General features: G+C 36.7%; 1 protein-coding gene across 1 annotated transcript in view; it reads left to right on the top strand.

Annotated features, from left to right (window-relative positions):
• Window positions 1-207: 207 nt before the first annotated feature.
• Window positions 208-17,956, top strand: part of lrig1 (leucine-rich repeats and immunoglobulin-like domains 1) — a 49,133-nt gene continuing 31,384 nt past the window's right edge. Inside the window, exons 1-2 of the mRNA XM_067432112.1 lie at window positions 208-1,313; window positions 17,343-17,414. Of these exons, the coding sequence (XP_067288213.1) occupies window positions 1,123-1,313; window positions 17,343-17,414 (263 nt within the window). The 5' untranslated portion in view covers window positions 208-1,122. The remainder of the gene's footprint in view (window positions 1,314-17,342; window positions 17,415-17,956) is intronic.

The following is a 17,956-nucleotide window of genomic DNA, read 5'->3' as shown; positions in this document are numbered from 1 at the left end:
GAAAGAAGGCGGTGCCGTTTCGCACTCAGGGTGGGAAAGATAGGCGGGGCTAACACGAGTTGACTGACAGCTGGGCCCTGGCACGTCCAAAATCGTGGCGCTTGAGCGCTCTAAAGCAGCCAATGAGATCTAGAGCTCGGCCGTCAATCATCCTCCATGCACCAATCGGGAAGCAAAATGAGGGAATCTTTATCACTTCTTATGTATCCAACGTGGGACGAAAGAACGGCTAAAAAGAAAGTAAAGTCCGGGAGGGGGAAACAATCGATGGAAGCGGTCAGAAGTGCGAACTGATTTTGTGAATTATCGGAGTTTTCGGACCGTACAACGAGATCAAGATAAAAGCTTCCCAGTTCCTTTAACCGCGAGCAGAACGGCTGGAGAGAGAGAGAGTGTGAACGAACGCGAGCCGCAAAGTTCACAACAATCGGACGGATTTACTGGAACTGTTACGCTTCAAAAGTGGTTTATTATAATTCATTACAGTGATTTAAAATCCTGCATTCGCAGTTCGGAAACTTTATAGCGAAGAAGCGAGAGCCTCAAACTTTTTAAAGAGTGCGGTTTTCCAAGAGGAAAAGTTTCTTTAAAGCGCCGATGATCCCAGATTTTCTTTCAACACGCACGTATGGAGTTAATGGACACAGTCTACTATGTTTTTACTGTTTATAATAATGAATCACTTGCGATCAAACCATTATAAGAACTTTAAAAACACTGTTGACGATATAAACTCTTCAAACTACATTTGATCCAGCGGATCTCTCTTGCCAAAACAAAGCGCCTGTCTATCCCATCCAGACCCACTTTTCAACCTTTTAAGGACAACTGTATTTAGTTTTGGCTTCTGGACAAGTTTCTTCTATTGCCTCGTCGTGATTCACCTTTGATTTACTTACGTGGTGCAGCAGGGGAGATACAATTTTACTGGGGACCGTTTTTACGTCCAGGACTGATGCATTGCCCAAAAACAACGCAGTATAATTTGATATTACCGTTGGGTAAACAAACAACTTAATGAAGGCGAATTACTCGAACTCTGAGAAACTCAATAAGCTCGAGCTGTCCGTTTGTGGATGAGAGGGAGATCAGACGTTAAGCGCTGAGACAACTGGATACAAAATGGCGGCGTGGCTGGGACAGATGGGATCACTTTCATATCATGTGTTTTATTGGCTTTTGACGCTGGAACTGCTAATCAATTATGGCGCACCATGTCCTCAAAACTGTATTTGTACGCTTGATACGACGGACTGCAGTCGTTTGGACATGACTGGTGTCCCTCAAGACTTGCCCAAGAGCACTGTGCATCTGTAAGTACACAAACTGTCCTGTCCGAAAGATATAACCTGTTACAATCACATTCTCTTCAAATTAACACGCGTTATGTTCTTTAACACCCGTAACTGAAGTTGTCCAGGAAAGAAACTGACTCAAAAGTCACAGGATAACAAATGACATGTGTTATGTCCTAGGCTATATATATAATGTATCATCTTTATTTAAATTATTTTTAAGGACTAACAGAGGTTTTTATTTACCATTAAAAATCATAACAAGGTAGTAGTTACAGTATTGTGACCTGCCAGGTTTTGACTACTCACTGTCATAAGTTTGGAAACTCTGACAGACAGTTTTGGGAGGCCTTCTGATATGAGTCAAAGTCATGAAGCAACGAACATATTCAGTTGTGTTGCCTATTTGCTTGGAAATAATTGTCCCTTGGAGTTACTTTTACATATTGTTGGACTAGTGTAAGCCGCCAAAGAAAAACGTTAAAAAAAAAAATCTCTCCATGGTTGTGTTCCGTAAGTTTGTTTCAGAGAAAACATGATTAAATCCATTGTTCTGAAAGGTGTTACCTTCAGTTATACTTTTCATAAACTTTGCAGTTTAGTCATCATGTGGCAATAATAATGCAGTTAGTTCTTTCTTTCTTTCTTTCTTTCTTTCTTTCTTTCTTTCTTTCTTTCTTTCTTTCTTTCTTTCTTTCTTTCTTTCTTTCTTTCTTTCTTTCTATTTCTATATATTATTATTATTATTTTTTTTTTACATTTTATTTAGTCTAGTTTATAGATTTACCTGAAAATTGAGTTTTTACTCAAAAGTGCCCTATATCAACTAAGATGGTAGATCAGTGGCAGTAGCTGTTTTATAGTTATTTGGCATAGAATGACCTTGCAGATATATTTTAAAGATGATTTTTTGAAAACATAAAGGTAATAATCATATTTCTTCAACATTTTTTTTACAAACCTGACATCACTTTTAAAGATGTAATTTGGGGCATTTGGTGTTAGTGTAATGTATCTCTACAGCCTAGACAGTCGTTTGGGTTTTATCTGTTTGTATGTTCGAGATCACAATCATATAATTTTCAAAGGGAACGATTTTACTACCCAGTATTATCTTTAACACCTTTACTGCATGTTTCAGTGATACAAAGATACCCATTTTATCAATTTCACAAAGGCAGCTCCCTCACTGTTTTTGTCAGGTTTAAAAGATGGTTATCCTCACACACAAGTTTCAACACGGAAGCATCAACTGGAGTCACAGGCTATCTTTTTTGCATTATATATGATCCGATTTGTTACATTTTAATCAGGTTTGGTGCATTAGATACTTCGTTGGGCCTTATTTGAAATATATGAAGACAGATATGGCCGCAGATCATTTTATGAAGACAAGAAGGCTACCAAGGGTGGTTGACATAAGCGTTCTTTGTCTGATAGGACTGTGAAACATTCATTACACATGATATCAGGCTTTAGATGGGAATGATTGGGCAGGTAGCTCTGTTGATGTTCTGCCTCAAGGACTGTCTAACCTACTGCTGAGTAATTCGACCTGGTCTGCCTGACTGCTTTAGTCCGTGGACCTAGAATATACCATTAAAATGCTTAAAGCGATTTTGGTGGGAAGCTAATGTGGCACATTTCTGATCAAAATTGGTAAAGAGTGGTCTCTATCTGACAGGTGGTTTGAATAGGCTGAAAAATAAGAGGGTTTGGTGACTTCTGCAGAATAGGAATGTTTTTCACAAATGAATCATCATGATAAGTCCAGTAACATGTATTAGGAAAGTACATGAAAGATACTTACAGGTGATAACCTTTTTTTTTTTTCTTCAATAATCAAAAAGTATTGACAACAAAAGCATAAACCCAAATCAACTGGCTTGTGTTGTTAACAAGTGGCTGCTTTTCTCTCAAAGGCTTATGGCAGCTGTGGTCTGTCATAAACGCTGATTATTTATCTTCATTAATCCCTAAAACTATCTCTATGCACATGTCACTATTCATGTTCAGAGCTTTTGTACGCCTCTCTGACAATTCACAAGTAGTCAAGGCGCTTGTGACATCCAAACCTGTTGCTTGCGTAACCGCACATCACAAACTCGCCCAAGGAGCATCAAACTGCGCTGCAGTGTCTCCATAAACTAAAGGCACGTTCCAGCATCTTAATGTCACTTATCGTCTGCTTTCCTGTTGACAGATTCAACAGAAGCTAGATTTTAAAGTTATAGGCCAGAGATATTTTTTTGGTTGTCCATCTGTAATACTAATATATCAATCAAAAGTAGAAAAACCTTTGGTTGGAAAAACCCTGTGGACATAGCCTGAGTATAAAATCAAGCCTTAATGCCTTCCAGTTGTCCAAATAGTTTCTCCATACTGCCCTTTTTTTATTTTTATTTAATGGTTCCCCCGTGGCTCACAGAGACCTTGATGGCGAGTAGGAAGCAGCGAGGTGTTGGCATCACCAACTTGCACATGACCCTTTGTGGATTAAGGTTAACTTTGAGATATGAGCCTTAAGACATTTCTGGATGACTCCAGTTTTTTATACTAGGTAAAGGTCCACCGACATGTTCTTTCTGTCAAAACTTTTTATCATTGAAGCATGTTTTATTAGATTGTGATAACTCTGTGAGAAACTTTTTTTAAATTAAGTGAACTCTTTTGAAGTAATTAACAAACACTGTAAACACTCAAAATAATCAATTAGTTTGAGTAGAGCCAGCTCAAGTTAAACAAATTAGTTCAAGCTAATTAATTAAGTTCTCCAAACTGACACATTTTAAGTAATCTGAATTGTTTAATTGTTTTGAGTTTTATGTACTTGTTTCTTTTAATTTATAAAATGGCAAACTTAAGTTTTATTGTGTGTGTTTGTGTGCACAATTAACATTCAAGTGGGAGATTTTGTGGTGTTTAATGTTTTATGCTAGTTTAGAAGATTTTCTGTTATGTTGTTTACCATCATGGTGACTAGTAGAGCTTAGTTTGAGAACCGATATATGATAAATGTATTGTATTGCTGTCCTAATGCTAATGTTACCAAAGCACTGTGTAACCAATTAGCAAGGTGGTATTTATGAATTATTTAGTCAAGTTTCCACCACTACAAAAAAATTAAGCTTACATAAATTTTAAATGTGTGAATTAGCTAACTCAAATATTTCAGGTTCAGGGCAATTCAAATGTATGATTACAGTATAAAAATCAATACACTTGAAAAAAATAATTTGGTGCCTAACTTTTTCCCTTTCAGGAGCCAATGGCTCCTTAATTAATATATGTGTCTGGAGCCCTGCTTACGTTAAGTTTACAGTGAACTTAAACCAAATGTAGTTATAGCAAAAATAAATGGTAAACACCTGATATAGTTTTACCATAAACTATAAAATCATTATTGGCATTAATGGCATTAATTCCAAACAAACATGGGCCTTAAGACTCTGATAAGTGCTAATTTAAAGCGACAGTTCAACCAAAATGAAAATTTTCATCTTTTGCTCAACCTGTTGTTCCAGACCTGTAATTATTTCTTTTGCAAAATGTATATTGAAGAATGTTGGTTCCAAACAGTTTAAGACACTATTGATTTCCACAGAAGAAAGTATGCCCTATAGGTTTAAAACAACATGTGTGAGTAAATGATGAGTTTGAATTTTTGGATGAACTATCCCTTTAACCTGAGAGTGGAGGAGACGGTTGAATTAACTGATGAATGTTATGAGTAATCTTATTGGCTTCCACATTGCATGACGGAGCCCTCCAAAGTCTCCATCTGCAAATTTGAAAAAGTTGTCTGAATTCCTTGTGAATTATTCTCCATTAAAAATGTTTCCTGCATCTGATCCCATCTGAAGTAAAGAAATGACAAAAAAATTAAGCAATTTTTCTCAGACCCATTCAGGATAAATGAGATACATTTCTGATGATTTTGTCTGTTTAGTTAGTGTACTGTGAAGACAGAGGTGATGGAAACAGTTTGGCTCGATATAACAAACCATATGAGTCTTATTTCTCAAAGTAAACTAGAACGACCCTTTGGTGGCCCTCCTGATTGTTTTGAAAGCGGAGGGGGTGGTGGTTGGTTTGTATGTGCAACCTGGGTTGCCACATGTGTGAGTGTAGTTTGGTCCCCTCTTTAGGGTTGGTAAACAGACCACCAGATTTTTCTCACCTCCCTGAAGGGGGATTGATGTGTTGTTTTTCTGCATTGGTCTTTTCTTTACGGTCCCTGTCACCTGTTGTGGAGCCGCTGTGTAAACCTGTAGGTTAAGGGTGCGGTGCGTCTTTGGCCAAGCTACAAGAGTTAGTTCAATGTCACGGTCCATTGCTTTCCATTGACGAAACTTCTAGATCTTGATCTACTTCTCCGACCCATTGTTTATTCTTTCGACGTGTGGAAACCAGTCAGCAGTATGTCATCAGCAGTCGAACTCGTTTTGATGCTTGTTCATTTCGTTATCTGAGCAGTATGCTTTATTAATCCCGTTGCTGTAGACTTGGGTTGCATTCAAAAACAGCAACTCGCATTCTAGATTTTTTGACAGCGTAACACAAAACATATGTAAAAAGCTGAGCTGGTTTGCTCCAGGTGTGTGCCTGGAGTTTGCTTGCGTTATCGGTTCGTGAGTTAAAGGAGTGCCTTGCCGTGTTTAGCTTGGCCTGCGTGGCCACAGAGGTTAACGGCACCTTCCGTTAGCACTACTCGTGAGGAGTTTCCATTAATTCAAGGACTTTTTATCCGTTGATTTATGCCCTGGTTCTTTTTTACCGAGTTTAAAACACGAAGCTAGCCATATAACGGTGCACAGAGCGAATATCTTCTAAAACGCTGCATAACTGCAATTTGGACTAGTTTAGATGAAGATGAGTGTTGTTATGTCTCGGTTAGGGGAATGGCAGCCACACTAGGACCAGAATCGAAATTCCAACAGGATCAAACAAATATTCCAGATTCTCTTTCTGTTGAGACACATTTGAGCACCTCCTTCTCTCCCCTCCTTTGTTTAAGTGTCTAAGAAGTGATGGATGACTCATCTGTGAATTCTGTACATCTGGTAAGAGTTTGGAGATCTGGAAAAGACATAAAAAAGAGTGAAAGAAAGGGGAGGGGTGAGAGAGTTGGAGAGAAACAGGCCTTATAGAGCACCCCCTGCACATTTGGTCTTGAGACTAAAATCACCATTTAACATTCTGTGGAACCGTTACTGACAAACTACCCCTCTAACCCCATTTTTTGACATAATACCTTAGGGTACAGATAGATAGACAGACAGACAGACAGACAGACAGACAGCCCGATCGACCGACCGATCGATCGATCGAGGATTTGGCCATTTTTATGATAATGAGAATTATTGTTTTGTTTTTTTATTTACCCGTCCCATGTTTAAATGCCCTGTTACTATCTTGCAGTAATAATAATGAAAATATTTAATTATATACCTTTATATATGCCTGATTGTGTCTAAATACTGTAGATCGGTATCAGATTCAGTGTTAATTTAGTTTCACTGGGATTATATATATATATATATATATATATATATATATATATATATATATATATATATATATATATATATATATATATATATATATATATATATATATATATATATATATATATATATAGACAGTACAGGCCAAAAATTTGGACACATTGCTATTTGTATTGTTTTTGAAAGAAGTTTCTTCTGCTCATCAAGTCTGCATTTATTTAATAAAAAATACAGAACAAATTTTTATATTGTGATATATTATTATCACAATTAGGCATGTGCCGATATCAATTGTTCATGTTGCGATTAATTGCTGAAGTTTTATCACGATATTGAAATAAGTTGCAAAAAAGTGTTGCCATAGCATAATAGCTTTGTATTTGTATTAACTATTTTTGTAATAACAAAAATAACTGAATGTTTGATACAATAGTGCACCAAAAATATATACAGCTCTGGAAAAAAAATTAAGAGACCACTTAACATTGAGAAACAATGAGAAATCAATGTTAAGTGGTCTCTTGATTTTTTTTCAGAGCTGTAAAAGTACAATTTTCAAACAGATTAAAGTGCAAAAGAATTAGGCTATAAAGAACAACAGGTAGGCTAACAAATATAGTCTCATTATTTAATGCATTAACTAAGATTGAGCAATAGCTACATTTGGTACAGAAAGTATAATGGTTTTGGTAATGTTAGTTAAGAAATACTGATCATTGTAAGTTTTATCTTAGGTCCATTAAAAAAGTTATTTTGATTATGATTTTAATGTTATTAAACATTAACTAAGAAATTAACATTACTCAGAATGATTAATGGGGCCACACTATATTCCTACTCATGGAATATGGACCTCCTCCAGGTATGGTGTGGTACTGGTGTGTGTAACTTTACTTAAAAAAACCCTTGTAGACCTTCCTAGTGTTTTGTATTATATATATATATATATATATATATATATATATATATATATATATATATATATATATATATATATATATATATTTATATTTATTAGGGATGGCTTGATACCACAATTTTGGCTTCGGTACGGTACCACAATCTAATACCGAAGTACCGATATTAAATCGATACCACAAGGTCTGATATTAGCGCGGGTATATTGCACGCGAATGAGAACAATTATGCAAGTTTTGAGTTTATAAAGTGGGAAATTACCACAAATGTTTATTAGTAAATTAATCAGCAAAGCTTATCACATCAAATCAGTCATTTGAAAACTTTCTTGTGAGAAATAATTTCAGCAAAAATCTCTCAAAATTAGCTAATTGCTTCTGGTTTCAAAAGACATCGCACTACACTAAAGCAATCTGCATAATCCGATTCAACATTTCACGCTCGTCTCGGGATGGAGAACGGAAATCATTTGAACATGCAAGAGATTTTATAGCATTTCGTAATAACAGTTACAGGAGATATGAGCTCATACCACACACACACACACACACACACACACACACACACTTAGTCACGCTCGCACATTACACATTAAGTTTCCTTAAACAGTCAAATACACAGAATTATGTACAAATGTCCGTCTTTAGTGAGTATTCACATAAACACAGTCGGTTGTGTCTAACGCGAATGTAAATAGTGCAATAGTAGGCTACACGTGCAAATATAATGAGATCTAAATGTCATTGGTTGAAAAGAACGCTGGAGATTGTGATATTCGATCTTATGTTAGGCTATGTGTGTGCGTTGATCAGTGTTAAAAGAAAATAAATGTCTAAATGAGATGGTTTGAATGATTCACTGACCTGTCGATCTCTTCAGAAGTCTTAAAGTCAGGATAGTGACAGATGCTTCTTGGCTAGGTTTGATGGTTCTTCATCAGTTTTATAAGCAAAGTCATTACAAATGTCACTTCTACTCCTCTCTTTATTAATTCGTTTTGGGCATCTTGAGTGAGATTCGACTGCTTTATCCATTTTGTCCGTCTATGTTGTTGTCACATTTGCCGGTTGTTTCGGCTCAGTTTGGGTAGAGCGCTGCCATCTAGCGGTGAACTTCGGAACAGCAGCATATACCGAAATGTGCCAAATCATGATATCGTACCGTTTTAAATAAAATATATACCGGTATTTTTCCAGTACCGGTATATCGCAAGTGAACACTTGTCCTTAAAGGGACAGTTCACCTCTAAAGTCATGTTAATAAAACAATAAAAGACAGAAAATCAGTGCTCTTGAATAAAGTAATAATACAGTAGCCTTTAATCAATGTATATTGAAGACTATGTAGTTTTAATTTTAGCCTCCATTTATTTATTCAATTTATATATATATATATATATATGAAATATATATACCCGCTGTACCCGCTGCTGTACCTGTAGCAAATGCGACATACCGTTGTTTTTTAATCCATCAATCTTGCCAACACCATCATAGCTTACCAAGAATCCAAAGTTCACCCAAACACCAGACCTGTTGGTTATTGGAGGATCTTCTATTTCTGGTCTGTTAAACGCAATTGCCATTTTGCCACGAGCATTCAGCGCGTAGCCTACTGAGTAAGCGAGCACCTGACTGAGCAGCATAAAACATATTTGGTGTTTTTTTTCTTTCACTTCGGCGGTGTCAGGGGCATTGCCTGTTATGTCGTTTTGGTTATTGGGCTACCTTGTTGAACGCATATTATTATATTTCACACACTTTTTTATTTTCCAAATCTAATTAATTAGTCCAAGAACCGTTCGGTACATAATGCGTACCGCGTACCGAACCGAAAGCCTCGTACCGAACGGTTCAATACGAATACGCGTATCGTTACACCCCTAATATATATATATATATATATATATATATATATATATATATATATATATATATATATATATATATATATATATATATATATATATATATATATATATATATATATATATATATATATATATATATATATATATATATATATATATATATATGAAATTGAATAAATAAATGGAGGCATGTTTTATTAACATGACTTTAGAGGTGAACTGTCCCTTTAAGGACAAGTGTTCACAATCATTAGGCTGCGCTGCTAGGACCTGCTCGCATCTCATGCGCGATTTTACTTTCACTTAAGACATAACCAACTGTGTTTATATTGTGTGTATTTCACAGTATTAGTGCAGTAAGACTAGCCTTGAAATCTAGACGCACACTAGCGGCAGCAAATCTAATCTGCCTTGAGTTTCGTCTACCAACTCTCAATACAGTTCTGAGCTGTTAAAAACCAAACTCTGGTCAGGCCAATCACATCGTGTATAGAGTCGGTGGGCGGGGCTTAACATAATGGCAGAGTTGCGCTTGCGTGCTACTAGTAAACACAGAAGCTGGCAAACGGCGGTCTTTCAAATCAGCTTTGACCGTGACTGGAAGACTTGGAGTTAAGCTTTTCTCTGAGAAAAGAACAAAGAACGGCACTGAAGTCATTCTTAAGAAAGGAAGATGTGTTCTGAGTTTTGCTGACCGGATATGGCGAAAGTTTAATCTATCAGCTAACCTTCGTTGCTCTGTTTGGTTGTAGCGCTATCCTATGGCATGCAGAGGGAGTTTGAAAGACAACCGTTTATCCCGCGCCTTGGACTAAGCCCTGTCGATGTTGAGTTTCCTGACCAAACATCTTGATGTGGGTCTGGCTTGTCAGGCTACAGTAAGACTACTTAGTCCAGTAATCACGTTTGACAGGCGCGCGCTTAGCGCATGTAAAACACGAATTAAATGTTTAACCGTCAAGGCTTTAAAACGTGACTAAACACGCCCTATCTTTAGTGCATATGATTGGATATTTGCTCATATCAGACAGCGCGTAAACTCACAGGCACACTCCAACAGAGCCGAGAGAAATATTTAAAACAGAGAGAATATAAATAATTAATTGAATGCAAAAAAACCCCCACACAATTCACAAGCGCGTAGGGCTGGTCGATTCCGAAATTTTTGGAATCGATTCCGATTCCAATTCCTGTTTCCGGAATCGACGGAGTCGATTCCAAGAATCGATTCCACACTGTTGTTTTCGATTCCTTTTCGATTCTTCTTTTTTTAACAAAATCGACGGAGGAACCTAGTTCCGGAGTGACCGCAGGATACAAGGATGTAGAAAGTATCCTTCTCCGAAACTTTATTTGTAAAATGATGATACATTTCCATAACTCTAATGAATTTTAAATGATGGATTCTCCTGAAATGGCCCATATAGCCCAGAAGTAAATGCGATTTAGCCTAATAAATAAAAAGGATAGCACATTATTCATGGATGTGCATTTATTGCATGTTTAAAACTACATGACATGTCTAAAATGCATGTAAACAGTTAAGTTAAATGACTACGTTCAAATAAGTGCTTTTGCACAGAATGTACGAGGTAAAAAAAACACAATATTAACAAAAAGCAAGTTGCGTTCATTACTATAGCAACATTACACTCGGTCATTAAGCTGTACTCTAGTCTAGGCGCATTTTCTTTCCGTTATCAATGGATTAAAGAAAATAAAAGAAAATAGAAAATTAAAATAAGACCCTCACATCTGCATCTGTAAGCAGCGCTCAAAACCTACCGTTGTGGACAACAGAACCATTTCACAATTTAAAATTATGGAGTTTTTGTGTGCAAAATGTAGCAAACTTGTCCACGATGCAGGATCACAGAAGGAAACAATGACAATAAACACTATTAAACTAAGTGAATGAAAGTTATAGAAATAATCAGCGATATGCGTTCACATATGGCTTGATTTGAACGTTTCATACCATAAAAATAAGTAGTTAGAATTCTGTTCTAGTAACGTCATCACGCAATGACGCCGAATTGCTTTATTTTTAACTCGTTATTTGAAACTAACTGTTCAAAAGAACCTTTTGCAAAAATTAAATAGACTTCCAATCATTATTAGTAAGCGAGAGACAAGTGTATAAAGAGGAGTCGATTCCCCGCGATGGAATCGATTCCAAACGTTGGAATCGACTCTCGATTCCCAACGCCTTGGAATCGAGGAATCGATTCTTTTTGGAATCGATTCCCAGCCCTAATTAGCCCTAAGCTTGAAGCGCGTATTGAACCATGAATGCCATACCGAACGGTTCAATATTATATTGAGGATTGTAGCATCCCTGATATATTATATATTTTTTTAATAATTTTAATTTCAGTTTTAGTAATTTTGTTGTTTAAGTTATTGCTTAGGTAAATAATATTTATCTTTCTGTGTTTAAATGTTCTCGTACATTTGCAAGTTAGACCCTGCTTATACAGCCCCACAAAATTAAATTTGATATGCTTTATACTGTACATGATGAATATACTGCTGATGTTGACCACTCATGTTTCGGTTGAGCTAGTAGTGCAATTACTCCACGTTTTCCTTTCTGTTAAGATAATAAACCATATGCAGGGTAAATCTGTAATCTAACGATCACTTGTTCTGTTCACTTTGAAGTCTTCTGGAACAATCTGTCACGAGCTGGCCGGTAACTATGCAAGACATATTTACACTCTCTGTCTAAACTCAGGGTTTTCATTAAACTACAGAAAATTATCAATTGAAACGAATGTGTATATAATCAAGTCCGAGCCCTCCATCTGTAGATGTGGTTTTGGCTCAGACGAGGACAAGAAGAGGCCCTTACTGGCTCCCAGGCCCAATTTCTGTCATATTTCTTTAAAATGTGTCTAGGATTCAAGCTTCATGTTACTTAGTTTTCTTTTGTTTGTTGCTTTTTTTCCTCATATTTAATTTCTCTCTCTCCCACCGTGTAGCATTCACTTCCTGATGATCTTTATCTCATGATCTTCACTCTAGATTTGATACTCTCGCTCCCTTTTCTGTGCTTTGTTTGGACTGTCGGCAAAAGCTCCTGGCTTCACTATCAGTATAGTGTTGCTTGGCTGTAAATGGTCTTTATGGCAGGAAAAAGAGAGAGAGTAGCACAAGCTGTGCGGCTTTAGAGAAGCAAGTGTCTGTCCGTCTGGTCTCTCGCCCTCTCCTTCGTCCATGGCTGTGACAGAAGAGTTATTCTTTGACTAGTTTATGGCCCTCTAAAACTGGGTGCATTAAAGACGCTTCTGTCTTCCAGCTGCATCATAAAGCTCCATCGTTGACATCATTTCACACTTCCAAAGACCGAAGTTCACACTCCGCTTATCAGTGATAAAGATAGACCGATAGATAAAGGTCGTCTCTTGCGTTCTGCTCATGATATGGTTATTTGAGGGGAAAACTTTTTATTGTTTATGTAACTATAACATTGATATTATTTTCTATACCTGAACCAGCATATCAGAACTTGGCTTGGTTTCAACATATGAACAGGTTCTTGTTGTTTACACTAAGCAGTGTTCAAATAATGTCATTAAGTGGCCAAAATAAAACCCACTATGTTGGCCTAAAATCAAAACTGCACAATTCAGTTTGTTATTGGCAATGCATTTGTACTAGTGGTTGTTTTTGTTTTTTTTCTTTGGTCATTTCCTAAATGACTTTGACCTTTGTTAGGTGTGAATGTTCCCTTACCCTGGCTTCCTGGCATAGGAAGCTGTTGGCTGTTCACCTTCAGGTTTAATGGAAAAGAGAAAAAATAGACATCAATGCCTGTTAGTTGAAGTTGAATTTACTAGCTTGAACTAGCACAGTTATGGTTGGAAGTCATTATTGCCTGCATGACTATAAAATGGTTGAATGGCGGGTATAAGTGTGTTCTGAATCTGAACTTGGTACTCGTTTCTGAATTGGTCTGAGAATAGTTTGAGGATGATTTAATAATTCCTGAAGATAAAATTCTTAATTTATTGTTTAATTTGTAGATGAGCATGTTCCTTCAACTTCATTAACTAGTTTCTTAGTGATTCAAAGGAGTGTTTGTGGTCTCCTTTAAAGGGCTAGTTGGCCAGTTGGATTCTCTGAGGAAAAGGAGCTTTGTTTGTTTGGTTCAGAGCAAAGAGCAACGTGTTTGTTCATAATTTGAATCATAATAGGCATTAAAGTAAATAGGTTATTATTTTATTTTTATAAGTTGTTTACATTATATGAAGCCTTAAAGTTCTGCATAATTAAGGGCGTTTGTCTGCTGTCTGTTAGTCATCACGTCACCTCAGCTCCAGCCACGTCTCACCTCTTTGCCCAGTGTCAATTTTCCGGAATTGACATGGGGTAAAGTGCTGCCAAGTTGGCAACGGCCAGCTCGACCGTACTTTGCGCTTCAAAACTTCATTTTCAATATTGTTTTGTAGTCTAATATTTCGATATGAATGTAAGCTTTTTTCATTCATTTTAGGTAGTCTTCTCTTTTTTTGCAATAAGCTGAAACATCCAAACCTAGTAAGATAAATAATTTAAGACCCCATGATACAACCTGATGTTTTGTCCATCTTAAAATATTTATTATTTAAATAAGAAGTTGGGGTGATATATCAGAGACCTCATTCTTTTTTACTTTCATGGTTTTCACTGTTTTCAACATTAATAATATATGTTTCTTGAGCACCAAATATAATGATTTCTGAAGGATCATGTGACTATGAAGACTGGAGTAATGATGCTAAAAATGTAGCCTTGCCATCACAGAAATTACATTTATTAAAAAAGTAATAATATTACTGTATTTACTGTATTTTTCATCAATTAAATGCAGCCTTGGTGAGCCTAATAATCTTTCAAAAACATTAAGACATTTTTACTAAGTACAAACGGTTGTATAGATTGTCTAAAAGCGTAAAAGCCACAAAACTCAAATTTTGGACTTTAGAAGCCACAAAAAACTTAAGCCTTAGGGATGTTACATTTTTAAATCACCCCTTACTGGGAAACTGGAGTGTTAGTTAAGTCTGCTGTACGGTTACAACGACCATGTGATTTATGCCCCAAAGGTCAGTCTGAAGGTGTGAAAGTTAGTGTTATCTGATAAGATAAAGAGGCTTAAACAAAGTGGAGTGACTGAGAATTAAACACTGTGATTATATAATCACTCTCATTTCCTTTTTGGCTGGTTAGGAATAGGTCAGTTCTCCAAACATGATGTCTCCATGATCTAGTCTAATGAGCAGTTTGTATTGATTGGCTGTATAGCATTAAAACATTTAAATTACTCTAATACCTCCCACCTCTTTATTAGCTCCACCCACTAATGATTGACAGCGCTTTTGACACTATCTCTTAGCTCAGATAATTGTGGAGTTGTTTAACCATGTATTTGGTCAGCCCTTACAATTTTGTTGTGGAAACTAATATGAGCATCACATCAGTCAGTAATCGGCGTGTAAAAGACGAGATTGTCGGTTTCATTACGCTCACTTTCAGCAATTTGCAGGTTGGAAATGGCTAAAGTAGAATTGAACTGCCGCTCTATGCGGCGTACATGATTTTTTTCGGCAGTATTCGTGCCCCCTGGCGAGGCTCTTTTAAGAAACCCTGCAATTTTTCACTTTGCTTCGGTATAATTAGGTAATTGCCTCATGGTACAGGACTGCAATTTTGCTGTGTTCACCCCTGTCAGACGATTGCCTTCAGGGCAGCGCACCCTGTGTTATTATCTCCACACAAACACACACATGAGCCGAACCACAGAGGCATTGTGACTGTTTTTCCTGTTCAGACCAAATTAAGTACTAGAGTAAATTGCTTTGCCTGCTCAGCTTTACCGCTTGATTAGGGACAGATTGAGTTACTTGAAGTGATTATTAAATTGATGTGTGCATCATTAAAATATTTTTCCTTTTGCTTAGTCCTTTTTCGGTACACAATGCTAAATTGAGAAGGTAAACAACCATCCTAAACTACGACTATAGTCCATGTCTGTTCTATCTCAAGTTTGTATATGTATGGCTTCATGGTCTGCGGTTGACAGCTCTGAGTGAGAAACAGACACATTAGGCATAATTCCGCTTTTTTACAACCAGCTAGCTCCACAAAACCTCACTCAGCCTCGACAGCAGATGGAAAAACAATCATTCAATTGTTTCTTTACAAGCACAGATGAGCTGCCGAATAAAACGGCTAACTCTACTTAAGTGGAACTAGGTGGGTGTGCCATTTAATCTGTTAGTCAAGGAGTTGACGATAATCCGAAAGTCAATAGTTTGTGTTTTCTGGAACGAACAGCTTTCTAAATGGATTTTATAGGTGGATACATACTACTTATTACACTTTCTGAACTTCCAAAATCCCAGACACTATTTGTTTGCGCCATATACTTCCATTGTAATTGCATAACTCTTGTTTAACCAGGAAAATCCTTAAAAAAAAAAAAAAGTATATATATATATATATATATATATATATATATATGTATGTATATATGTATGTATGTATGTGTGTGTGCAATATTTAACCGGCAATATTAATTTACAAAAATATATGATATTTCATTCCTTTAATATGTTTTAAAGTATTTCACCTGGAATGTACATTATATTAGTATTTATAAATTTGGAGTCAGTAAATCAACTTTTATTCAGCAAGGATGCATTACATAGATGACAAGTTGCAGTAAAGACATTTATAATGTTACAAAAGATTTATATTTAAAATATACGTGCTGTTCTTTTGAGGAACAATTGAATACATTTCGCAAAAATATTAAGCAGCCATTTTCAACATTAATATATTTGAGCATCATATTATATCCTATTAGAATGACTTCTAAAGGATCGTGTGACACTGATGCTAAGAACTTGCCATCACAGGAATAAAAAAACTTCACAAACTAATACTGTTTTTACTGTATTTTGGATCAAATTAATGCAGCCTTAGTTAGCATAAGAGACTTATTTAAAAATAAAAAAAACCTTAAGTTGTGTGATTCTCGACGTGTTGAGCCTTGGTGTTTGTTTGGGAAATTCCGGTTTGAATTCAGCTCACCAGCATCATTTCCTATTAACATTCCTGCTTTCTTTGCTCATAAATTTCTCTAAAAATAGAAAAAGATACTGCCAAAATTCCAATACTTTCCTATAATGAAAAATAAATTTAGTCAAAGAGTCCCTCTTTAAACCAGTTACTCCAACTATAAACAATGCAGAATGGTGCAGCCCATCCGAAAGGAAAATCTGAGCAGGCAGTAGCCGAGGAGCAAAGGAAGAAACCACAGAGCTGACAGGAGCTTTATAGATCACTGCGCCATCAATCTCTGACATTTCAGCAGGGAGAGCAGGAGGTCAACGCTCTGCCAAGCCCAATCTGAAGCCCTTGGATGAGTGCTCGCCTGAACAGCGCTGAAATGAAGATGACGTCCCGCTAAAGGAGGCTGTTGATGTTTCTGATTTATGGGCCATAAGTGTAGATATGACACGTTTCAGTGATGAACCGGACTGATAGACTGTTCTGTGTGTTGTTGAAAGCTGCTGCTGGCAAAGTAGATATAGTGAGGCGAGAGATTTAGGGTGCTTGAATGGGTCTGCTCGAGAGAGAAATGCGATCGTTTTCACGTCACTGCTTTTTACTGAAGGGGTAGAGTCTGTTGACCGCTGTAAGTGCCTGACTAAAGTGTTTTAATAAATTTCTCTCTTCCCCTCCCTCTCTTTGTTCACTCAGAAATCTGAGCCACAACAAGCTGACAGCAGTCGATATGGACATCCTCTCCAATCTGCCCAACCTGAGAGAAGTGTGAGTAGAACAGTCTCATGTCCCTGTCCAAACCTCCTGTAGATCTGCCCGACGTCAGCTGTAAATCTGTCCCTGCTTAATGAAATCAATTAGCATTTTAGCAAATTTTCCAGGGCTGTAACAGGGTGTTGTCTGTGTTTTCAGGATGTTGATGTCTTTTTAAATTGATCTTAATTCATGTTCATTCAATTCACATCTCCTAACATACAATTTATAAGGCAACTCTTTGTTTCTGAGTAGAAGTGCTGGTTAATTTTCCGTGTACCACTTCTAATCCTGGCTGGAAAACATTCCCACTGCTAAAGCCCCACAGAGAGAAGCAATTGAATGAAGTACATTAAATGGTGTAATAATGTTAATAACAGCCGTTAGCCGCAATCGGTCGTAAATCATTTTTAAAGCTGTCAGTGCTATTGGATATTTAAGTACTTTTGCTGGTGGCTATTGTCCTGAAAGTGGCAGAGATTGGGAATAAAGAGGTTTGCTATTATAAGCGCCTTCCATCATCACCCGACACCAGCCACTAACCTGCGCTGTAAATA

This window comes from Pseudorasbora parva, chromosome 22 (assembly GCF_024679245.1).
Source record: "Pseudorasbora parva isolate DD20220531a chromosome 22, ASM2467924v1, whole genome shotgun sequence".
In the NCBI taxonomy this organism is placed as follows: domain Eukaryota; kingdom Metazoa; phylum Chordata; class Actinopteri; order Cypriniformes; family Gobionidae; genus Pseudorasbora; species Pseudorasbora parva.
This window is presented reverse-complemented; position numbering and strand designations above follow the sequence as displayed.